At 46.0% G+C, this 25545-nt stretch overlaps 1 protein-coding gene and 1 non-coding gene across 3 annotated transcripts in view; both read left to right on the top strand.

Annotated features, from left to right (window-relative positions):
* Positions 1 to 25545, top strand: part of DDX31 (DEAD-box helicase 31) — a 68931-nt gene that overhangs the window by 29315 nt on the left and 14071 nt on the right. The window contains exons 15-20 of one of the 2 annotated variants that reach the window (XM_041727219.1): positions 3222 to 3272; positions 5034 to 5173; positions 10020 to 10101; positions 17385 to 17496; positions 20902 to 21030; positions 22981 to 23116. In XM_041727219.1, the coding sequence (XP_041583153.1) occupies positions 3222 to 3272; positions 5034 to 5173; positions 10020 to 10101; positions 17385 to 17496; positions 20902 to 21005 (489 nt within the window). In that variant the 3' untranslated portion in view covers positions 21006 to 21030; positions 22981 to 23116. Of the gene's footprint in view, positions 1 to 3221; positions 3273 to 5033; positions 5174 to 10019; positions 10102 to 17384; positions 17497 to 20901; positions 21031 to 22980; positions 23150 to 25545 lie in introns of those variants that run through there. The other variant, XM_041727221.1, reaches the window with a different exon arrangement.
* On the top strand, positions 16487 to 16559 carry TRNAK-CUU. The gene has a single exon. It is a non-coding gene; the product is annotated as a tRNA-Lys (tRNA).

Genomic DNA, 25545 nt, shown 5'->3' with positions numbered 1-25545 from the left:
TGGAACATCAGCCTTCAGTTTTCAGGGCAGTGGAAGCTGTCTGAAAACATTTCATGGGTGGTTGACACACTTAGTACATTAAATTCTCACTGAACACTTAATAAATGCAGCCTAGCCACCATTCAGAGGAAACCCGCCAGCTCAGGTGTCGTCGGAGCGAAGGCAGACAAATCCCAGCTGCCCTCAGTGGTCCCTCCTGGTGAGTTAGATGACGGTGGGCCAGCATCTTCCTCAGCTCCTCCCCTGACCGTGGGCTGTACAGGGCACAGGGGTCTCAACGTGCTTCCTGCAGAGACTTTGCACAGGGTTCTTCTTCTCCAGGAAAGCTTTCTGCATGAAAAGTAAGGAGAGAGGAAGGCGAGCTGTGTGTGCTTTATGGGAAAGTGCTTTACTTCCTAGTAAATGGAAGACAGGAAGGACAGACCTAGGAAGCCATCGGTTTGCTGCCATCAGGACAACAGCCAATGCACACAAGCAACATCAGTAGTAGACGCTAAAGCCCTTGGGCAAAAGGTTTTGGGAAACAGTCTCAAAGTTTTACTCCCCAGTTTAATGATTAGTTACAAAAGAGAAAGGTACCTTCCAGTGGAGAGGGCGAGTAGATGCCACTTCCTTGGGGGATCGCACATAGTGCCACCAGTGCGGGACAGGCTGCCCTGGCGTGTCTCCTGGCATCAGGTACTGGGAAGTACACCCATCCTGATGTCTTTCTGCCAGAGAGCTCCCCAAGAATCTCACCATGAGGACACAAGGTAGACAAATACAGATTCGGGGATGTACTTCCAAGACTCCTGGATTCCTTCAAAATTGAGCTGTCAAAAGTTAAATAAATATTAAGGACAAGGGTATTGTTCTAGATTAAGGAATTCTAGAGGGATATAATAAAAACAATGCATGATCTATGAGTCAGTTCCTGAGTTGGGCAAGAAAAAAATCTTAGGTGCAGGTGGAAAAATTGAGTATGAGGTGATTATTAGAAAATAATGTTATTTAATAGTAAATTTCTTAGGTACGAGATGATACTGTGATCGTGTGGAAGAATGTTCTTGTCCTTGTCCTTGACTTAGGGACTAAGTGCTAAAGTATTTAGGGATAAAATGTCGTGGTATTTGCAACTTACTTTGCAAGAGAAAGCAGATGTGTGAAGATTAGCGGTTGATTAATCTAGACAAAGGATATATGACTGTTCATCATACTATTCTCCCAACTTTTCTGTTGGGTTAAATTTTTCTAGATAAAAATTGGGGGAAAAAATTGGGGAAACAATATGCATTCATTGAACGAAAAAGCAAACAATGGAGGAAACTGTAAAGAGAAACATAAAAGTTACCACAACCCCTGTACCATCAGAGAACCACAGGGGATAGTTCTGTAGGGGTAGGTTCCCCAGTGATCTCTCAGTTCCTCTCTCCATGTATCCATCTACCCGTGTGATGTCTCATCTTAGGTACCCTCCTTTTTTTTCCTTGGATTTTTTTCTGGAAGAAACCAGACTTCGTGCTTTAGAATACTTGACATTTGGGATTTGACTTTCTTGGTTGGGCCCACGTGCTCCTCCCTCTCCTGCACATCCTATAAGCCAGGAGTTGGAGCTACACACCTGGCTAGATTTGCTTTTGTTTTTGGCAAGAATACACCACAGGCGATACTCCACACTTCCTGCGGCACGACAGCTCATTGTCTTTCTCTTTTTGTCAAAACACTAATGTTTCACAGTCAAAATTATAAAAACCTCTTAAAGGAAGCCCAGCTTCCACCCTTGTCCACCACCCCAGCCCCGTCCCCTATAGCTAACTTTTTGTAAGCTTTTGGCTTTTTTCCTCCATTCTTTCTTTTTGAAAGGTGAGTAGATATATGTCCTTTCCCTCATTTCTCATGCAAAAGCCTACTCTGCACACCCAGAACAGATCATAGAGATTGTCCATGCCCGCACGCTGGCATCTCCATCCTGTCTCAGCTGTGCAACACTATGCTGCAGGGGTAAGTATGGCTGTATTCTGGTCAGCCTGTCTCCTGCTAGATATTGGGGCTTTTTCCACACGTGCAGTTACACATTTTGCCAAAATGCAGCATGTTGTATTTTTGCCAGTATATTTTTGGGATGGATGTCTAGGAGTGAGATTGCATCTGGGTCAAAGGGCAAATGCATATGTAATTTTGTTGGATACTACCAAATTTCCTACTATAGGGTTCCTACTATTTTGCATTCCTACCAGCAGCTTGTGAAGGATGCAGCATCTATTTTGATGGTGGAATAGTATAATATAGCTGTGGAAAAGTAAAACAGACCTGGATTTGCGGGCTGCCTCTACATTTTAGCTATGTGTCTCTGGACAAGTTACTTAATCTGTCTGAAACTTGGTTTCCTGACCATCAAATGGGAGTACAGGTTGTTTGAGGAGTTATTTGGAAGATCACTTGAGATAATGCAGGTGAAGTGTTGCACAGCATCTGGTGTATAGTAAGTGCTCAGTAAATGTCGAAGGGAAATATTCTAATGACTGTCATGCTTAAACATGAATGCCCCATGTAAATTTATCCCCCAAAACTGAGAGGTACTTATTCTCCAATCTCTGCCAGAATGACCACACAGACACTAGAGAGCAGAGAGAGAAACTCTGCTCTTTGGGTGGTAACCAACTAAAAAGGAAAACTATATCTCCTTTGCTTTTATAATTTTCATGTCTGATTAAGTCTTTGGAACATTATTTGATCTTTACTGCTATCTGAGGCTGATAAGTCCTCAGTAAAGACTTCGCAACTCACCTCTGAAAGGGAATATTTGGGGGTGATCTTCTAGATGCATGCCTCAAAGCCATGTCATTGTTAGGCACTGCTGATAGGGAAGGGATGAATGCATTCATCATAGAGTGGTTCAGATACCACGTGAAAGTAATAAGACATGCTAGATGTTTTCACAGTTCTTACATGACACAACTGATAATGACAGTTTTGAGGTTAACAGTTTATGTTCTTCTGGTAGAGTGGTGACCACCTCACTGACGTGTTCTGTGAAACTTACCCCTCAGTTGGAATTTTCAAGAACAGATGGACTTGAGTGAGTCCCTGAAGTTGAATGCTGGTGTGTGTGTGTGTACACGTACACATGTGTACCCACTGTGCACATTGGGGGTGCACAGTTTGCATTAGATTATCAGATAGATCCATTGCCCAAAAGTTCAGAAACTCAGTCATAAGCCATACTCTTTTCTGTTTTGAAGGATGTTGCAGCTCGGGGCTTAGACCTCCCTCAAGTCACATGGATTGTTCAGGTAATTTTTAAGTTTTTAAGGTGTGAGCTCAAGGCAGAAATATAAGATTGTGAGTAGATACATTAGCTTTAAGTGGAATAATTATTATTAGCCTCTTGGGTGTTGCCCTGGTAACCAGGCAGCAGCCAGCCTTATCTGTACAATTCTCCTGGTATCTTTCCCTAACCCAGCCTACCTACCTGCTGCAGGGAAACAGCCAAGGCTGAGCGGTCATGGGAGGGAGAGGCAGGCTCCCCTGCTCCCAGACTAATGCATGTCACACACAAAGTTTCAGCAATCTGAAAATAACAGGAATTACTAGGGCCCTTGGGAGGTCTCATTGTGTCCAGAAGGAGATGGCTCAGCTGTCCTAAGAGCTGTGTCCATGTACATTGACCTGCAGGGGGCAATTAAGTCCCTGACAGCATCTTACACATACCTCTAGCCTTAGACGCTTTGCCAGAGGGTACAGGTGTTAGCACTAGAGTCTAGTGGTTTCAGTTTTGTTTTTTCTTTTCGTTAGTCTGCAGAATGGTATTTTTAAGCCCTTCTGTGTGGGGGCCAGGGGACACGTGCCCCATTTACGTGAGTCATGGTTTATTCACATTTTAGTGGAATTGCATGCCTGTCACTGGCTAGGAAATCTGATCTGCTCCCTGCAGAAGACCACTCTTCGACTAGAGGCATTGTGTCTTCCTCATGGCCACGGAGCAAAGTAAAGATAAAAAGGCAGGATAGGGATGCTTGGGTGGCTCAGCAGATTAGTATCTGCCTTCGGCTCAGGGCCTGATCCCAGGATCCGGAATCAAGTCCCACATCAGGCTCCCTGCGAGGAGCCTCTGCCTCTCTCTTTTTCTCCTTGTCTCTCATGAATAAATAAATAAAATCTTTAAAAAAAAATGATAGGATAATTTTAATGTTGGGGGTGCGGGGCAGACTGTTCAGAGCTTTCCTGTATTGTGAGATTGATGAGATTCATGTGCCTGGCACACACCTACCCCCCAATATATTCTATCCTTTTTGGGCCTCTGATCTTTGAGTCATGTAGCAACAAAGCGAAAAAAGGAAGAATGGATAGATGGTTAATTCCTTTTCATGATGACGAAGTTATTGCCATAACGATAATGCATTCTGCTGAGTTAGAGTCTGCCTTTTCCCTTGAGTCAGGAATGTTGTCATTGGGAGCAGAAGCAAGTCCCTGCAGGAGGGGATCCTGCCTCTCAATTGCCCTATACTTCTGTGCCATTGGGACTGAGTGGAAGTGCAGTAAGGTGGTGGGGACCAGCTCCCAGCGGCCCTGCAGCAGAGTGAACTCTGATCAGAGCAGCCGGCCCCTCCCTGCTGACCCCGTCTGGTCCTCTGGCCTCCACCCTACTGCTGTGTCTGCCACAGAAGCAGGCCAAGGTCACATGGCCATCCTGCAAAAAGGTGCCCCCACCCGCCTCTGACTTCACCTTGCACAGTCATCATGGTTGAAAAGATGCAGATAGGAAAATGAAGAGACCTGTGGAGAAGTAAAATTACAGAGGAGATACTGGGACAGGAAGGCGACTCGCTCATCGGAAACTTGGCCACTGTTCACGTCTGCGTGTCAGAGCCTCGTTATTTCCAGTGAAGTCAGGGGTTTCAGAGTTGAGTGACTTCTCCTTGGGATTGTGTGAGGGTAACCATAGCACCAGGGTTTAATTCTTGGGATACCTGGAGGCAGGTGAGGGGTATTGCACTTCCAATTAATGGCAATCCCTTGATCTGTGAATGCTTCATTTTTGTTACCCTTTTTAGTACAACGCGCCGTCTTCACCTGCTGAATACATCCACCGGATCGGGAGAACCGCCCGGATTGGCTGCCATGGGAGCAGCCTGCTCATTTTGGCTCCTTCGGAGGCAGAATATGTCAACTCGTTGGCTTCTCACAAAATCAAGTGAGTCAGAAACCTGAACGGGGTTTCGGCTGATCTCACCTAATTAACTTTCTGTCGCCTTCTACAGTGGATGGGCCTTGTAAGCTGACGAAGAGCCATTAACCCTTGTGATCCCTAAATGAGTCCCAGAATAGCCAGTGGCAAACACTAAAACCCTTCATACCGTCAGCACATGACAATTTTCATTGTGTTGCCAGACTAAGTCACAGAAGGATCAGTTGCACTTGGTTTTTCTGTATGATAGAGGTCTGTGTTTCACTTCACCTTCTGTAAGATACGTGTATATGGCCCTTGCAGCCAGCTGCTTAAAGACCTTTATCATTCACAAGTTTTATTTTTATGATCAACGTTTTGTACCTTTAAAGATGATTTGTCTTTGAAAAAAAAAAATAGTGCTTTGACTCCTCACACAGCTCCCTGCTCCCCCAGGAAAATAAAGTCAGGGAAAAAATCCTTTAGGGGCAGCAGAGATGCCCGTACACCCTCACAGCCGGGGCTATGCAGCCAGCACCTCAATGGCCGGGAAGCGCAGTCAGGGCCTCCAGCAGATCCTGACCTCACCCAGGAAGGACAGTGAAGCAGCAACAGAGAATAGGGTCTTGACACGGCCGGGAGTGAATGTAATGAAGGCAGAAGGAACTCAGCTGGGCCACAGAAATGAACATGTTTTGTCCTGTTTTCAGTACGTCCTCTGGCACCTGAAGTAACAAGTGCTAATAATAGGCTGCTAAAAGCATGGGGTTCTTCACACTGGTCTACTTTCACAAATTTCTTGTGCTCAGACATAGCACAGTGATACAGAAAGTGTTTTTGGAGGTATAGGAAGAGTCCTTTGTGTGTATGCTCGGGAGGGTAGGACACGAACCTTGCTGCACAGGGGGCCCTGAGTGCTGCTTGGAACCAACGCTGTGAACTGGCGCATAGCTCCCCTGTACCGCTGTGCCTGAGGATCTTGCCTGCTGGTGCTTCACTTTGCCCAGCCAGTGTTTTATGTAAAGCAGCAAATAAAATGATGAGACTTTCTTTCTGTATAGTAGAGCGCTGGCAGAGTCCTTGCATTCTGCACCTGTACTGATATTCCCAGACAGGTGGCATAGGACTTGGTCTGGGGACCAAGTGCAGGCCACCCACAAGGAGAACTGCCTGTGACTGTCCCCACCACCCCGCCACAGTTCCCGCCTACAGAGCTGTCCCTTTCCCACCTGGGGAGAGAGCTCCCCCTCTCTTTCCCTCCTTCCCTGCACCCGAGGCAGACTTCGCAGCACTCAGCAGTCTCGGGGTTGCTCATGGGAACATCTGTGGGCTGGGGCTTCCTCAGAAGATGTACTTTTTATATACCCTTCAGTGGTGGGGAGGCAGGACCCCTCTACTAATGAACCTGGGCCCAATTAATGCTGGTTTGGGTTTTCCTGTCATTTAAGATCTTAAAACAATTTCACAACTGAAATAGTGGATTCTGTTGGTTTCAGGAAGATTGCAAATTTTATCTCACTTGTAAGAGGAATTTTGGTGGTCAGTTCATCAGTCTCCCTCACCAAGAGCTTCCTTTCCACCTGGTTTCTCAATGCCCTAGGGCAAGGGGCTGACTGGTCCTTCTTGCAGGAGCTTTCAGGGCCTTGGCTGGTGTTTGACTGGGCAGCTATACCCCGGAAACATTGGGGGTTGAATGAAGACCCATAGCCCCTCCTCTTGTCTTCCCTTACCCTGTCCTCCCAGGCTGGGAGCCTATCACGGCGCTGCGACTGTTTTCCTCTGGCACAGGAATTTGTAGACCTCTGGAAAGTGTTTTCAGAGGCGTATGTTGTCATCTACGGGAAAACATGTAGTCACTGCACCTTGGTGGCCTCTTACCCATGGCTCTTTCCCCCACCTTCTGTTCTAGATCTACCAATTTATGTTCTCCTTTCCTTACTGTCAGCAGTTCCTGGATGTTCTCCCGTGCTCATTCACTTTGACCTGATAAGATCAGAAAAGTGGGTGCTAGCTGTTGGGAAGTCAGATGATTATTGTCTAGCCCCAAAGTTACCTGCACGGATGCCTCTGCCTCTCTCTGCTCTCAGGTCTTTCTTTCATTCAGGCTAATGGCTATGAAAGGTTCAAATATAAACCTGCATTCAAAAGGGGAAGATAATAGCACCAACCTGAATTATTAGTGAGCCATGTGTATAAAAATAACACTAATTTTCTCTGATGGTCTCTTCTGGAAAAAACTGCCAGTGGTGTTCATGGAAAATCCAGCATAACCATGTGCACAATCAGAAGACAGCTCCACGATCCAGTAATTCTCAATATTTGGACTTGTAGGGCAAGTTTAGAAAGATGAAGACAGAAGTACCCCAAGGAAGAGATTCAGGTCTTTTGTGGAGAGAACATCCATTCAAGGGGAAGAGAGTCCTGGAGGGGTCCAGCCTCACTCGTTTCTGCCCTGAAAATGCACCTACTGAAGCTTGTATTCCTGAACCACTGACTGCTTTGTGGGCCTGGTGTGATCAGTCTCTCCCCCAAAATATCAGATCTAAGTTACCGTGTTGTAGCTGTGCATTATGCTTTCCGATTTCTGTCTGAGGAAGGGCTATATGTTGGGTATCTTGACCTAATACAAAAAAATTATACCTAGGAAGATCTGATAGCAGAGTGTGCCATGGAAAGAAACAAACTTGAACATCTTTGGAATCCAAATATTTAAAACAAACAGAAGGAAGATGGGCTTGTGTTGTGCCTTAGAACCTGGGAGCCAGGCAGCAGAATGCTAGGACGGCTGATGAATTACAGGAGAGATTCAGGAAGGCAGGCCGAGGCTCGTGGCAGCAAGGGCCATCACAACAAATTGCTGCCTGCCTTCCTACAGCAAGCACCGTGGAACTCGCCCTGACAGTGTGATTTAGCAGCCAGGGCTAGAGACAGGTGCCCTGGGCCACTGCCACCTCTATTTGAATGCTCAGGACTTTGTTTCTGCATCCTTCTGATTTCCTGGTGTTTGCCAGCTTCTTCCCTGTTTTCCACTTCTCCTTTAAATGTGTTTCTAATAAAAGTCGTCATTGGTTTATTAAAATGTAAATGCTTCATCAAAACGTGCATTTCTCAGATCAGGCATGAGACAGTTGCCTGAATTTATTTATCTGTCTCTTTTCATAGTGAGGCAGGGTGATTCAGATCTGTTGGTAGAACCATAAACAGGCAGACTAGATTGGCTTTGTTCCTCAGCAGCAACGACTTCTTAGAATAGGAGGCAGCCCCTTTTAAACTGTAAATCACTCCAGTTCCTTTCCAGCTCCTGTTCACTTACTGTGCCAGGTCCCCCAGCATTGTCACACAGACACACGGCCAAAGAGCTGTGCCCTGGCTGGAGTGTCAACACTGCCATGCCTTTCAGAAAACAGTGCCTCTCTGCGCTGTATTTAGTTATTTGCATCCCTGACTCTGAATGGACTTATTCTTTCTTTCTCCCTGCTTTAAGATCTCACCCCCAAGTCCTTATGTTCCTTTTACTTTCCTTTTTTTTTCCCCTCAAGAAAAAAAGTGATGAATAGAGGCAAGTCCGTTAGACAAAGAAAAAGATAGGACTGGGCTGTGTTTTCACCTTCAGATTTCCAGGCATAAACAAGAGACACATTCAACAGCCACAGCTTTTCTCTCTCATATGAAAAATAGATTCTCCATGAAATCATGAGCCCTTTCCCCCAAACTGCTACCTTCAAAAACACATGCTCTGCCTTCTCCGGTTGACTCCTCCTGCTGTAAAAAGATTTCACGTATCCATAGGGCTGTGAGCTGGCAGCAGAGGAAGAGAATGTGGAGGGGCGGGGGGCTGGGGGTGTTCAGGGAAGCGGTGACACATTTCAGGTAAATCGCTGTCAGAGATGTGACATTTTCATTCATAGCTTTGTCAGAGTAACCTTTGGGGGAAAGGGGGAGAATTGTCTTCTCCCACATGAGAGGTTGCCATTCATGTTTTAATTTGCTGTTACATTAAAAAAAGAAAGAAAGAAAGAAAGAAACAACATACAAGGAAATCATTTATCTTTTTATGATCTGTTTTTCTCCCCAGAACTCCTCCTTCCTTTTTTTTCTCCCTGGGAAGTATGTTTTCAGTAGCTCCCGTTTCTTCCTTGGGCTCTAACACTTGAATCTGCATGCACCTCCTGTGTTTGAGTGCTGTGGCTTCCCTTCCCCACCACGAGGCAGGATGGGCCTCCTCTTCTGGCTCAGGGTGGCTTCTGCTCACAAGTCCAGATTCTGATCTCAGCTGTTTATACATAGCTCTAGGTCCATCAGAAGTCATTTGTTTCTCACCCCTTAATAATTAAGAGGTGAGAGGGTAGATGTCCTTCTGGGTGGATGAGAAGAGAGCTCTGGTGCTGTGGTCACTTGTTACCTTTCCCTGAGGAGTTGACCTCAACAGTTAAGGACCTTTAGCCATTCACACTCCCCCACCCCCACTTTTTTTTAGTACAAAACTAAAGTGACTACCCAAAATATTTTTTGATTTCCTTATCTGCTCGAATCAAAGTAGTATGTTAATAAGCAGGCCTACTTGTTTAGTATTTGAGATGGATTAAGAAACAATGATGTGATCCCTATACAGGAAATTCTAAATTTAGCCTGTTTGAAAGTCACCAGAGAGGACGGAGAATGTTGGGCATATGACCGCATCTGTCCCTGTTATGTCATAGAGATCCCTTCCTTCCAAACTCCTAAAGGTCTAGGAAATGATTTTCTTTCCTGTGTAGGCATAGCTTCTACTTTATATTTGATTAGCTTGAGAACAGGCCAGTTTTATGCATCAAGATTCCAGATGTTATTGGGAAAATTAAAAGTTTGCCTTGATGTGCCCTTCCTTTTACAGCATTTCTGAGATTAAGATGGAAGATATTTTGTCTGTTCTGACAAGGGATGATTGTTTTAAAAGGAGCCGATGGGGAAGCCAGGTGAGTTTTATTATTTATTATACTTGACTGTGAACAGACATGATTCCTTTCTTGATTTGGGGTGGTGGAGACTGTGTGTGTGGGATAGTTAGTTCCTCTGTCAAGCAGACGTGTACCTAAGGGACTGTGAACATTAGATGAAGCCACACCTTATTCGTGTTTTCCTTTTTCTCTCTCTTTGCTTCTGGATGTGTTTACCAGTCTCATCCAGTTAATGGGCTACTGTCCATTCTGGAGGTCCGCTGGGCCATGGCAGGCTTCCCAGAAAGGAGGTTTCATTCTGGCCCAGATTGAGTCTGGAGGGAGTGTTACATTGCTCAGCCCTGGTGGTCCCTGTCCAGACTATCAGCAAGGACAACTGACTGGACCCATACATCCAAGACACCCATGGAAGGACTAGATCTCTCTGTATCTCCTTTCAGACATGCTCAGTTCATCTATTTTTTAATGTGGGTGCCATACACAGAAGAAGAATAAAGTTGGGATTGGTAAGGAGAAAAATGTGTGTTATCCATGCAGTTCCATATGGAGACCCTGAGCAGGTTCAGATAGCCATGAGCATCCTTTCCTGCTGGTTTTCTGCATCTTTGCCTCTGCCAGTCCATGGCTCTCCCACCCCACTCCAACCCATCACTCCATATATCACAGATCCATGTGTATAATGTTGCTGAATATAATTTTGTCTTTGAAATATTAATTATTTGAATATATTACATCTGTTGTCTTAAGCCTGAGGATAGACTGGAAAATCAGAGCCAAATTGATCAGACTTAAGAGTTTCTTTAGGGCATCCTTGGTGGCGCAGCGGTTTAGCGCTACCTGCAGCCTGGGGCATGGTCCTGGAGACCCGGGATCGAGTCCCACATTGGGCTCCCTGCATGGAGCCTGCTTCTCCTTCTGCCTGTGTCTCTGTCTCTCTCTCTCTCTCTCCCTCTCTGTGTGTGTCTCTCATTAATAAATAAATAAGATCTAAAAAAAATTTTTTTAAAGTTCCTTTAGGCATCAAGAGGTGTCTTTTTTTTTTAATTCCTTTATTATTTTTTTTTAAAGATTTTATTTATTCATGAGAGACACAGAGAGAGAGAGAGAGAGGCAGAGACAGGCAGAGGGAGAAGCAGGCTCCATGCAGGGAGCCTGACATGGGACTTGATCCCAGGTCTCCAGGATCACGCCCCGGGCCAAAGGCAGGCGCCAAACCGCTGAGCCACCCCGGGATCCCAAGAGGTGTCTTTATTTGAATCGAATCTTCTCCTTGAGGCTGGGGCCTGATTTGACTGGCCCTGACTTCAGTCCTCTTGTTCCAGAGAGAACCTAAGGAGATGTATCTAAGAAAAGGCAGGGACACATTTACAGCACCTGTCCTGGTCCTGAGACCATGCTGCCCTCTTCACACTCTTGGTCCCATTTGATCCTGCCAGTGACCTGAGCAGGCAGATGCTCATCCCACTTCCTAGGTGAGGTAACCAGGACCTGCAGAGGTGAGGGGCCATCGCAGGGGCAGCCTGACCTAGAGCACGTGCTTCCCTTACTGTTCATGAGACTGAGGCAGTGCAGCTAGATGACTGCTCAATCAGGTAATGTTAACCATCGTCATAGAGGTGACACTTGGTCAATGAACGTTACCACAGCAGAGATCCCTGTAAGCAAGAGAAGGGTTAGAGACTCAGTTGATCAACAAGTTGTTTTAAGCGATGTTTCATTATGAAACATCCCTTATCAATAGTTCGTTGTCAAGGGAATGGAACAGTCACCAGACATTGTTCCTGGCACGCTTCTTCTGAAGCTCCGTCTTTTTTTTTTTTAAATAGATGTTTATTTATTTATTCAGAGAGACACAGAGAGAGGGGCAGAGACATAGGCACCCTGCTTCTCTCCCATCTCCTGGACTGAAGGCGGCGCTAAACCGCTGAGCCATCTGGGCTGCCTTTTTTTTTTTTTTAAAGATTATTTATATATTCATGAGAGAGACATACACAGAGAGAGAGATAGGCAGAGGGAGAAGTAGGCTCCCTGCAGAGAGCCCGATGCGGGACTCGATTCCGGATCCCAGTATCACACCCTGAGCCCAAGGCAGATGCTCAACTGCTGAGCCACCCAGGTGTCCTTGAAGCTCCATCTAAGTAGGGTTTTTTCATGTTCCCATGGACACTTCATTATAGCCCAGGACAGTGCAGGGGAGGCAGAGAGGTTCAGAAATGCTGTTCCTGCAGGCAGCAGAGCAGAGAGGTTAAGGGCACGGCCTCAGATTAGATTCCTAATCTCGTTTACCAGCTCCGAGGCTCTGGGCAAGTACTGGACCTTCCTAAGCCTTGGTTTCTTCATATGTCAAGTTGAGATCATGTTAGTATTCTTCTCATTAGGAGATTGGAGGCTTGAGTAAGAAATAACCTGAAAGCCCAACATTGGTTCTAAAGGGTGTTCATCATCATTATCAGTTAGTAGCGGATGTGGGATTCAGAGTTGAGACTCAGTGACACGAAGCCCGGTGCTTTTTTGCTGTGTCACAGAGGAACGTTAGCATCTGCCTCCTCTCCAGAAATCAGAACAAGCAGTAAAGTCACGAAATGAGATCATAAAGATTCAGTCCAGGCTCATCTTCACTTACACTGTTTCTGGGACTGGCTCTGTTGTTGGTGTTTGTTTCTGAACTGGGCACACATCAGTTCTGTCCAGGGAGCTGATCGTTGTGTGCATCTCTGGATGGAGCCCCTGCTATGGATGTAGGGGAGAGGTAGCAGAGCAGCGGCAGTGCCCTCTCCTCTTTCAGGAGCAGGCGATGGCCATGTCTTAACCTCTGCCCTTTGGTGGCCTTGTGTGGTTTTTCTCCATAAGTCCTTTCTTTGGCATGAGGCCAGCCTTGAAGCCTTGCTGGGGCCTCAAGGCAAGCAGACTTGGGTTTCAGTCTTTGCTTCACAGCTGGTGGTTCTGCATCCTCCAGCAGGTTGTCTCCTCTCCAGCCTCAGTGTTCCCATCTGTAAACTGAGAACAAGAGTGCCCATCTTGTAGGTTGCTGGGAGGTTGACCCAAAATGAGGCAGAAAACACCATGCACTTCAGTTTGTCCCAGCCCCAAGTTCCTGCCTTGATGGAGAGGGACAAACAGAATATTTTTATATCTTTAAGGTGTGGTGAACTTTGCTTTTTTTTTTTTTTTTTTTAATTTTTAAAAAAGATTTTATTTATTTATTCATGAGAAACAGAGAGAGAGAGAGAGAAAGAGGCAGAGACACAGGCAGAGGGAGAAGCAGGCTCCATGCAGGGAGCCTGACGTGGGACTCGATCCCGAGTCTCCAGGATCACACCCTGGGCTGCAGGCGGCGCTAAACCGCTGAGCCACCAGGGCTGCCCGTGAACTTTGTTTTCAAAAAGAAAAAACACTCAGGGTGCTGGATGGCTTGGTCAGTGAAGTGTCTGCCTGTGGCTCAGTTCATGATCTCAGGGTCCTGGGATGAAGCCCCATTTGGGGCTCCCTGCTCAGTGGGGAGTCTGCTTCTCCCTCTGCCCCCTCCTCTGCTTGTGCTCATTCTCTTGCTCTCTCTCAAATAAATAAAATCTTAAAAAAACGCTCAGCAAGGTTGGGCTTTCACTGACACCAAAATAACTGATTAGCTTACAAAACTAATCATCCTAGAGTCCCACGTGTCCCGTTGATGCAAACCTGGCTTGTTTAACCAATGTTAACTTGAATTCAGAGGCTAAAGAGAAACTAAATGAAATTGACTATATTACTAATTATTACACAGAGCTACAGCCTAGAAGAGTGTTTTATGTGTGTGATCCGTGTGAGAAGTAAGATGAATAAAGTAGATGCTGGATACAACTTTTAGTTCTGTTGCTCAATAAGAAATACTGTATGTTTTAATTGTTGCTCTCAGTTTGGGCAGTTCTGTCTAGCACACGAACCAGTGCCAGACAGATAAATGTGAGCTCACTAAATAGGCCTTCACACACTTAGCCAGACACCTCATTATAAGGCCCCTCTTCTCACTTGGTTGAAGTCCATTGTAAATGTCCCTTTGGCACATACATTTTTGGGCTTCTGTGAACAGAAAGAGAGTGAGTGAAGCATCTGTAAAATGTATATTTCATATTTAGGTATATAAAATATATATAACTACGTCTGGGTGTGCGAATGTTCACCCACCTACAAAGAGAATAAATTTGATCTTTCAACTTTACTGGGAAGCACTCAGAAGGTTCTAGGGAAGCATGAGGGTGGAACTCAACTTGGCAATCAAGTGATTAAAACAAAATCCTTCCATTTAGTTTAAAAATACCTTAGAAGTTAGCAACATCAAGACATGCTTCAAAAAAAAAAAAAGAAAAGAAAAGAAAAGAAAAGCCACCCTCCCCCCACCACTGCTACTACCTAAAACTTTTTACAACAACAAAAAATGCAGCCTGAATATCTTCAGCTCATCTGTTGCCTCTTGGTGTGAAATTTTCATCTTCAAAGTATGGATACACCCAAATGTGTTTTTTTCTACGAGTTTTTTTGTTCTGTGAAATATGCCTCTAAACAGACCTTAACAAAAGACTGGGCCATGGTGAGATATTAAAATGAGATCAGCAGCCCCTTCCCTCCCTCAGTCCCTTTGATCATCATTCTCTCCAGGATCAGCAGGGCTTTACAGCCTAAGAAATACTGAGTGTGGACCATTGGAACTGTATTTTCCTAAGCTAGCCCTGGTCCACTGGTTGCAAGTTAGCTTCATTAACCGGTACTGGGTCTATGCGTCTTTGAGGGGTGGGCGAGCCAGTCCTGCAGGGCATTCTTGCGCCCTCCGGGCTTTGACCCGCTCTCATTACGGGAGCATTTTACCTGTCTGGGGCTGAGATGGTGCTGCGTGCATAACTCTGCCCCTGTCTTCAGTTTAAATTTAGACTGTCCTCCCCAGAAGACAACTGAAAAATACCTCATTCTCAAGAGGGGTAATTTTAAAATAAAGTATTTCTGGAAGTGGGGGTAGGGGGAGAAAGACATGCTTTTTCCTGAGTATATTATGTTTTCTGCATTAACTTTTTCTCATATTTTACTAAAACTGACCTCATCATTTCAAACATGTGAACTTAGTTTTATCTCCTTTTTTCTACCTATTTCACTTGTACACACACATTATATATGTGTGTGTATGTAATTTTTTTTTTTTGGTTGGGAAGAAAAGATGCCTCATTTTGAAACCTAAAGGGGGAATAAGAAAAGCCCTTTGTAATATATTGCCATATTATCACTAAATCCCCTGACAGTTGTGACACAGAAGCAAGTCACCTGTCACTTAAGCTTGAGGTCTCTTTAATTTTCTCCTGGAATTCGCACCAGGCTGTCTTTAATTTGAGGCCTTTATTGGAATTCTGAAACCTCTCTGCCTCCCTGGCTCTCAGATCTATTCTGAGAGCTGTTACAGAATGTATACAATAACCAACAGAGGGATTCGAGCGGGCTGGAGCTCTGTTTATCTAACACTCTAGAGGGATTTTTGTGCTTATTCGGTCCTGGCTGCCCGGCTTTCAATATCGCTTTGACAACCATTCTGCCCTTCTCATTAATTTTAAACAGTTAAAACACAGGAAAAAGAGGAAAAAGTTTTCATTATTAAAGTGCTTTACTTTTTAATAACAGAGGATTCTGTCCGCCAGGGGAAAGGGCATCCTCGCTAATTTCACATTCATATTAAAAAAAAAACCACACACACACACACACACACACACAAGGAAGGTGACAGTTGCATTGCTGAGGTGGCTTAACGAAAGGAGGGCAGCAAAAAAAAAAAAAAAAAAGTTTGCATTTCACATCAGTTAAGAGGGTAAAAAAAAAATCCTTGTTAATGACAATAGCAAATGTCCACTTTCATAACACAGCTCCTGAGTGACTTTTCTCTTGACATTTGAGTGGATAAAACCCTTAGGGGACCATGTACTGTGAAATCAGCTAGACTGTCATCAACCAAACAGGTAGCTGGAATGATTTGACGAAGCTAAAAACATTTTTAGGTTGTTAAGTCTCTATTAACACAGAGAGGGACGTCGACCCAAAGAATGAGGCTTTTCCTTCTCTCCCCTTTGTTCTTCCTCTGTCAGCTTTAAAAGTGAAAGAGACTCTGGAGTCTAGGTTAGGTACGGGGAGCCAGACAGAGGTGCAGGCACCCTGTCCTCCACAGGGGGTTAAGGGAAGCAGGGACTGGGACTCACACTGGCTGTTTCCTGGTGACCCACGTGGGTGGTGTGTGGTGGGTTATAGTAGAGGCTGAGTAGCATCTCTAAGAAAATCCGTGTCTTTGGGGGAACACATTAGCCAAACTGAGTTTGAAGAATCTGGGTTCTTTTGGATCTCAGTTTCACATTCAGTAGGAAGCATTCATGTTTGTTTTAAGACATAGGAAACAGGCGCCTGGCTGGCTCAGTTGGTAGAGCTTGCGGCTCTTGATCGCGGGGTCGTGGGTTCAAGCCCCACATTGGGCTTAGAGCTTACTTAAAAAAAAAAAAAAAAAAAGATACAGGAAACAGCACTTGGTTTTAGAGGGATATAAAGAAAGGAAATCTTTTCTCCGGGATTGTTGAAGACTGAAAAGGATAGGATTTTTTTTTTTTTTATTAACGTTTTCCATCTGTAGAACTTTAGTGCATCCAGACATCACTCCTCACGCAGGGATGGTTTGCTGCAGAGGTTCTGCAGTCTTCTCTGCACGTGGCATAAAGGAACAGACCACTCCTTAATAGGTCCCTGGCATCCAGTCCAGTGGTCCCGGGCTGAAAGAGTGGATCTGAAACACTCAAGTCTGAACCTCCCTAGGAATGAGGGAGCATGCTCTGAAATTCAATTTTAGGCAGGCCCCCATGGGGCCCTCTTCAAGAGAATGTCCCATTGTTCCCCTGTGGAATGTAAGGGAGGCGCAAGATTTCAGGCCTTGGTAGGACACACCGGTCATGTGAGATCTGCCTATGTTCAGTGGTGTTTTCAATGCCCAAACCGGATTCGGACAATTCCAGAGTATCCCCAGTGGACCTTCATTTTGAACGTGAGTGACGAGGCTAGGAAGACAAGTAAGCAAACAAGTAAACAAATAAACAGACCCGATCTACTCCCTCACAAAGCTATCTTCATCTTTGCTTGACTTTAACATCTTTATAGCTCCTGTTTTTCCTCTAGTAATATTGAAAGGATTACCCTTGTTGGACCCTCGGTGGTTCCCGGGTGGTTTTACTGTTATTAAATCTATTATAAAGTGCTTCATTATTCCTGACTCTGACTCTGTCTCTCTTTTAATCCTTCCGCCACCCTCCCAGAAATCCCGAGCCTCTGGCCCCCAGGAAATCCGAGAGCGAGCCACAGTCTTGCAGACGGTATTTGAAGATTATGTGCACTCCAATGAGAGGAGGGTCTCCTGGGCGAAGAAAGGTTGGTGGATTTCCTAGGTGCTTGTGGACAGATAACCCCAAGGACGCTGTCCCCACTTCACTGGCATACCCCTGATGGGCTGAGAGGCCGACCTAGGGTCTTCTGTCTTGCTTGTCCTACAGGGTCTGGAAGCAGGCACGGAAGGCTTTAAAGCTGTATTAAATGTTAATTTTATCCTTCCCCATGTTTCACACAAATGAGGCTTTATCTTGGCTTACGTAAGACTAGAACTTTGACCCAGTGACTTGGATCTCAGGGATCCATTTTTGTCTGTCTTTGAAAACTGGATAGAAGAGACATGACACATCAGCAGAGACTGTTGTAGGCATAGAAATTGGAGATGAAGGTAAGGACCAGAAGCCATCAGACCTGAGCAGTCTCAGTTTGGACATACAAAGGAAGATGAGAAAGAACAGTACTTAGGGGGAGGGCACTAGACCCTGACCCCAATTCATAGGGAATTTACAAGAGAGCTAGGTGTTCATTTAACATTCGGGCCCTCTTATAGGATAACTTGGCTCCTGGGATCACCAGGACTCAAGCAATTCCCTGGCATACAGGGCAAAGAGCCTGGGGGAAGGGGGCTCAGAACAGCTGGATGGGTGTGCCATGTGTCATGGCTGGTGACTGTGTCTCGTGCCAGTGAGACACAGTCCATGCAGGGCCCCCCCCCCCCCCCCGGCTTCTTTCTAATGGTTATCTGCTATTTAGAGAAGAATGCCAGGTTGGCTTACCAGTATGTGAACACCACAGCATCATCTTTTCCTTTTATGAATTGAAAATTCTTTTTTTTAAATCATTTAATAGAGCTATTGAGTTAGTCGTTCTAGGTGCTCGGAATATCAGGAATCAAAACAGAAAGAAATCGTAACCTTTCTAACATTCTAGTGAGGGAGCAGACAGTGTACATAGTAAAAATAAAATGAATGACTGAATTAGTCTTTTAAAAGGTGTTAACTGGGGCAGCCCAGATGGCTCAGCGGTTTGGTGCTGCCTTCAGTCCAGGGCCTGATCCTGAGACCCAGGATCGAGTCCTGCATCGGGCTCCCTGCAATGGGGCCTGTTTCTCCCTCTGCCTGTGACTGCCTCTCTCTCTCTCTCTCTCTCTGTCTCATGAATAAAGAAATCTTTTAAAAAAAATAAAATTAAAATAGGTGTTAACTGTGGAAAAAATAAAGCAGGTAAGGGAGGTAAAGGGATAGCTGGGCAGAGTGCATTTTACACAGAGGGTCGACATGAGCCCTGCTGTGATGCAGCATGAGCAAATTGAGGGTCATGCCCTCCTGCGACAGAAGAGTGTTCCAGGCCCAGAGGAGCTCTGGGAGGCAGTGTGGCCACAGGAGGGGAGGGCCCATGCAGCAAAGGGAGGCTTAGAAGCTGCCAAGAACTTTGGGGGCACCCCAAGGGCAATGGAAGTCATTGCAGGACTTGGAGCAGAGACATAGCATGGCCCACCAAGGTTGGAAAATATGCCCTGTGTGAGAATAGACTCGGGAGGGGTGGGAGACAGTGAGTGCTGGGGAACTTAACTACAGGCAGTTGTGGTCATCAGGAAATAGAGGGTAAGAATGGGTTAGTCGGCAGATGTTTATGAGTGCCTACTGTATACCCTGGCACATTATAAAAGCAGCCCTTGGTTGTTGTGGTATACCACTGGAACAGATCAGAAGTACCCAGGATGAAAGATGAAGTCCCAGTGATGGCCCCATAATCACTGATATGTAATTAGTGTGTATCCTTCTGGACCCATTTCTCATGGTAGCCTGTCCTTGCATTTCCCTCAAGTGAATTCAGCAGTTCCTAAGGGTTTTCCTCAGAACCTACTTTTAGAGAAGTACTGGCACATGTCTCTCAAGAGGAATAGATTATCTGTCACAGCATAACTACAGAGGTTGGTCGTTTGTTGACAGGCAAAGTGAGCTTGCTGGGTGGTACTTCCCTAGGTGCTGTGCTGCAGAATTTCTGGGTTAATAACAAAATTGCAATGAAAAGAAAGAAATCAAGCTCACACCTTCATCTTCATCTTTGGTTTTGAGGTCAGGGGTGTTTTGGATATTCTAGTGAGACTACAGCTGTCTCAGGGTGTCTGGGTCGTCAGAGTGAGGCTGTAGTAAGGAGTCCTTAGAGAGTGTGGTTTTGTGTTTTCTTTTGTCATCATCACCGTAGAAATCGTTCATACCAAGAAACAAGCAGTTACTTGTTTTCTCTCTAAAGGATGTCGGAGTGGGGCTGCTCTGCAATGTTCAGGCCCCAAGAAGGAAAGAAACATGCAGTTTCCTCCTCTGCTAATTGATTTCCACATCAGATTGGTGATGGTCTGGGAGGAGACTGCCTGCAGTAGGTCTTGGCCTTTCCACATAAATGTTAAGCACTCCCTCCCTTCTCTTCTGGTACGTGGCATGGTGAGCTCTGGAGGCATGGGGGGAGCAGACATGTAAGCGCCACTCAGAATCTTCAGTTCACAACGTGGGGACAGTGACTGCACCCCGAAGTCAAAACTATCTTCTTCGGCATTTCAATCTGCATATGCAAATTCCCCACTCCAGACGTGCCTCTCTTTTATGCCATTTCAGAGCCTACCTCATAAATAATTAACAAAGCAGCTGGTTTTTGCCTTTATGGCAGAAAACTAGTTAGAAACTGGGCCAAGGATGCATTTGTTTTCCTTTTGCATTTCCTGACCCAGTCATTGTTAATAACTAGCGTTTAATTGTCAGTTTCCAGAAGCAGCCACCTCTTTTCCTCCTCATTTCTTGCCTCCTTTAGCTAGAGATCAAGTGGTTAAAGACTGTGGTAACAGAAGTTTGAACCCCAGACTCCTGAACAAAAATTTCAGAAACTGGAGTCCTTTACCTACAAATCACCCCTTTCGTATAGTGAGGTTCTTTCTGCTTCGGGTCTCCTGGAGGGGCAGGGGCCACACACACAGAAGCTGAGTCTGGCTTGGAAGGGCTGCTTCTCTAAGTCAAGAAAACCCAAACCACTGGTGACAGTTCAGTCCCCCTCCCTCAGTGTGATCCCAGGTAGTCAGATGCACGTGCCTTTATTCTGTATGGACGTTCGTTTTTCTGGGGGCAGAGGGGGCGAGGTTCCCTCCTTTTCCTCCGTACCTCCTTGATCTTAAGCATCATCCATAAGGTACTAATATTCCTGCTCGGATGTCCAAGAATAAATCTGATTTTAGGAACAAGGATGAAATGGCCATGTAGGGTATTTTAGAGTAGATTTTCCTTAGTTTGTCTCTCTTACGGCTATAAGATGGGAGACTGTGACTCAAGCACGTGTTCTAAGTGGCTGCAGTTTCCTCCACCAGCCTGAATAAATGCCCTCTTTTTCTGCTCTCCTCTCTTCTGGGCCCCACAACCCCTATTCCTGCTGCACATTCTCGACACTGCCCCTGGGAAGCATCTGTGAACAGCTTCTGCTGGAATTCCTGCTTCTCTGAACCATCCAGACACGGGAGGCCATTCAAGGATGTGAGGACAGCCAAGTGTCCCTGGCCCCAGTGAGACAGGAGCCTCCAGGACAAGGAGGGTTAGTAAAAATTCATAGTGTGAAATGCTGCCTGAGCAGTTGTGGAGAGAGAAGACACATCTGCCATTTCTTGGCAAACTCATTAGGCTTGTAGAGCTGTTAGCTGGGCACCTGTGTTTCCTGGGACAGAGGCTCTCCATCCTCAGCTCTTAAGTTTGGTGCTCTCCATCCTCAGCCTTAATAGGAGGCTGATGTGCTTACAAGCAGTGTGCATGAGACTGTAAAGGTGCAGAGTCTTTGACTTGGCTCAGGGTGGCTGCTGTCTCCTCTGTTAGACCCGAGTCCCGGTTGAGGCTCAGAAAGGGGAGGTGAGGTGTGGAGGAGAAGAGGCCTGTGTCCCAGGGTGGTGGCAGCGGGGCTTCCCTGAGGACTGGAGTGTATAACTACATGTCTGGAACCTGCTATCAGAACCTGCAGGTGCCAGAACCTGCAGACAGCGCAGGCGATTTGAAGTGTTAAAGATTTTCCCTGAAAAAGCTAGTCCCCAGTTATTAAAAAGGGGAGTAAGCACAGATTTACGAGAGGGGTGCAGAGGAGTTGCCTTGGTTATTATTTCTCATCGATTGGGAAAAGGAGTTCACTTTACTCAGTAAATAGAGCTTTCGTGGATTCCCAGGATCCTTCTAGGAGCTGATCTGCTAAAATGACACTTTTTATTACTGTTCATAAACGCCAATCTCCAGGTGCTGCTGGGATATTACGTTTAAGCTGTGGGCAAACTTGCCAGTCCAGTGGCTCAACAAGCGAGGGCGAGAGAGGCTGGTGTTTAGCACCTGCTTTTCCATGAGACAAGCAGTGCTGGGCCCCAGCTTGGCCAGTGGAAGAGCTGGAAGAGCTGGGCTTGGAAGGAAAGTGAGCAGTGATGGGATGGGGGCCCCTTCAGAGCCATCCATCCTCTCCTGCCCTTTTGTCGTGAGAAGAGGCAGACACTTGATTTTCATTGGAATTCAATATATTCTAGGGCATCTGGAGATAGGAACGTCTCTTTCCTCATAGGAATACTAAATTAAGGTATAGCCAGAGCTCCATGCTCCTGGGAACCACGTCTGCCTTTTTCTCTGGCCAGCACTGGGCTCTAGAATAGGGGCCTTCTTCTTAAGACAGGATTGAAACCACCATGCAATGTTGGATGGACATCTCAAAACTGTTGGCAATCTTCAAGGGAAGGACTATGTTAGAAATTTAATAATTGCCTTCTGCCTTTTTAAAATTCTGTTTTCATTGCCTTTTTAATGCATTTTTCAAGTGGGTAAGAAGCACTGTATCGATAAACCTTAGATGCTTTAGAATGAATTTGGTTTTAAAATCCCAGGAGTAAACGAAGAAGTAGCAGCCATCCCTCTGGATAGGGGAGCTGGAGGTGGGACTTGCGGGTGAGCAACCTTATAGCAGTAGCAACACATCGCAGTGATAGCATAATAACAAGTGCAGTAAGGCCTTTGGAACCTTTTGAATTTTATAACATGTTCATGTATTAGCTATGCAAAAAATAAATGAATTAGAAAAATGCTTTCCTCACATAAAGGTCTAATCTCATTTTTTATGAGAGACTACCACATTGAACATGTTGTGGTTTCTTCACTCATTCTGTTTTTCAGTCATTTTTACAACAAACACTAGCTGCCTGTTGTGTTCCAGCTACTACACGAGGCCCCAAGATCGTAATGAAGGAGAAAATGGGGCCCCCGCCCTCCAGGATGATGATAAGATGCACAGTAAAATCTGAAATTAGATTAGTCAACAGATACTTATGTCCTATCAGGAGTTTGAGGAATTAAAAAAAATATATACACAAGTATAGATAGAGTGGTTCACGTATGTTGTGCCATCCTGGCTGTGCATCTCACGTTGCCTAGCAAGACAAAGTGTGCTGGACAGCTGCTAGGCCAGGGCTTGTGTGGCGCTCCAAGCTGCCATCCTGACGGCCTCTCTGACCTTGTTCCCTTGCAGCTCTACAGGCCTTCATCCGAGCCTATGCAACCTACCCCCGGGAGCTGAAGCACATCTTTCATGTCCGATCGCTCCACCTTGGTCACGTGGCTAAAAGCTTCGGGCTGAGAGATGCCCCCCAAAAGCTTAGTGTCACAACTGTAAAGAGAAGGAAAGCAAACCTGAACAGGTAAGATGAGCTGAATTGGTCCTGTGACAAATGGCTGGGATTCAGGTGGGTGTGGAGAGCTCTACTGACAGTGCTTGGAACAAGAGGAAAGATACCTAATCTGAATGTTTTAAGGCACCTGCAGAAATGCAGTGAGGTCTCTTGTCGGGTCCAGATGTAGGGATATTATTGGGGCAGCAAGACCAACCTATTGGGTTGTCTTCACTGCCTACCAGAAGAGTAACTCAGGGACTTGCTGGAGTCAGAGCTTCAGATGTGCTGTGGATCACCCTGGAAAGCCTCAAGGACTTCTTTGAAAACTGGCATGTTCTGTGAAATTCCCCTGGCCCTGTCCTGGTGAGATGGGAGGGGCTGTGTCCAGGGTTCCTGCTTAGCATGACTCTCCTGCAGCCTGGCACTGAGGGCTGACGCTGAACTCCCTGCACCACGTTGCTCTCCTTGGTGCTAACATGTACCTCTGGTGTGTGTGAGCACGTGCGGAGGCAAGCGCCAGACTCTCCCTCCCTTCCCTGCCTCCTCTCCCTCAAAAAGCATGTTCTGAACTGTCCAGAGGTCTTAGGGAGTAGGGAGGAGAGTAAGGAGGGCTGCCCTACAGGTTGAAGCCTGAGCTCTGAGTCCCCCTCCACAGTCTCAGGAGGTTGTAAAACTCCACAAAATACCTTTGGAAATGGTCTTCTCTCCTCAGAGACAGGTGTACTTTTAATACCAGCCCTAGCCCCTTGCAGGAACCAGAATACTTCAGATCCCATGGGCTGCTTTATGGGGAATTTGGGGATGGGTTGTTGATACTGCTTTTACAGCGCGTGTGTGAGAAGGATACTTTGAACACACATTTGGGGTCTGTGAACCCTTGAACATTCTGGACAGTTATTTTGTATAGCACATCATTCTTTTTGCTTGTTAATTACAAATACCAAAATCCACTTGCCCTGACTCTGAGCATCTGTGGGTGTGCCACACTTTTCCTGCACGTTCCCACACAATGCCTGCTTGTGCATTCACCGCCACCACCCTTGTCAGGGCCTGGTTTCTCTGGAGTGTGATGACAAAAGGGAAAAAGGACCACCCAGTATAGGAAAATGATCACTGGCCTTGGAAGCAGGGGACTTGGACTCAGTTCCAGCTCCACTGTGATGTGAGCTTCGGAGCTTTGGGCCATGTCCCTGCTTAACTTCCCAGAGCCTCGGGTTCCCCAACTACAGAAGGGAGAAGGAAATTGATGTTTTTAGTGATTTCCCAAGATTGTTTTGAGAATCAGCATGAGGGTGGGCCATACAGATGGAAGCACCTTAGAACAGAGACCTAGAAACCAGATGGGTTAAGATGCTGGAACATCCAGCTTGATCTGTTCAGGGACTTGGCATCTTCAAGGCTCTTTGTAATGGATAAAATTTGCCTAAATTTAATGCCAGTTTTGGATTTTTTAAGATGGTTGCTTTTTTTCTTATATTAGTACCTCTCAGATAGGACCCCACTCCAGTAATTCTGTGAGGCAGGTAGTTCTCCACATGCTGCTATTCATGCATGCCCAAACAAGACTAAGACACATCCGGCACTGGTTTCTTCCAGGCAGTTTTGAGGTGCAGGGCACTGCCTGCTGCCCCTGCTACATGTTCTGGGCAGGGCTACAGCCAGAGACTTTACTGACCCGTCCTCCCAGTGGGAAAAGATGCCTCACATCTACTCCCCTACACGACAGCTGTGTGCCAGAGTTAGGTTGCTGTCCCGAGACTGGCGGTGGCTGGTATATCCACATGCTAACTTTGATTTTGAGTCTGTGAAACTTGAGGTCAGGCCTAAGGGTGACCTCCTAGTGATCTGGAAGCCAGGCCATCCTGCCACCGTCTCTAAAATGTTGGCACTTCAAGAAGATAATGCACCTGCCAGTTGATGACTGGTAAGAAATCCATATTTTGCTGATTCCTCTCCCCGCAAATAAATGCAGTCCCAGTATTTTATTGTTAGCAGCCCATCTACTTTTATGACTGGGAATTGCATTAGCAAGTGTTAATCCAGATAGCAGCTCTTCAGACTGGGATGTCCTCAGCTCTTACCCAGACCCTGGAAAGCAGAGCAGCAAGGCAAGGAGGCCGTTGGGAGGAGGACTTGGAGCCAGCATTGTCCTTACCTTGAGAAGCCACGAGGGAGAGAGCAAGCCACCGCCTCCTGCTTCGGCTGACCCTGCTAGCAGATGGGCACCAGGACTACGATACCCCTGTGAGCGGGGGATTTAACAGGGCTTTATTTAGGGAAGAATGGGCTGATTAGCCGATAAAGAGCATGTAAGATGGTATGGGGCAGCCTTTGATGTCTGGCTGGCGCGGCAGGGAGCCGGGTGGTGAGTGACAGCAGTGTGTCACAGGATTACTCCGCCCGTGACAATACCGCTCTCTGTT

The sequence above is a fragment of the Vulpes lagopus genome, chromosome 12 (genome assembly GCF_018345385.1).
Source record: "Vulpes lagopus strain Blue_001 chromosome 12, ASM1834538v1, whole genome shotgun sequence".
Lineage (NCBI taxonomy): Eukaryota > Metazoa > Chordata > Mammalia > Carnivora > Canidae > Vulpes > Vulpes lagopus.
This window is presented reverse-complemented; position numbering and strand designations above follow the sequence as displayed.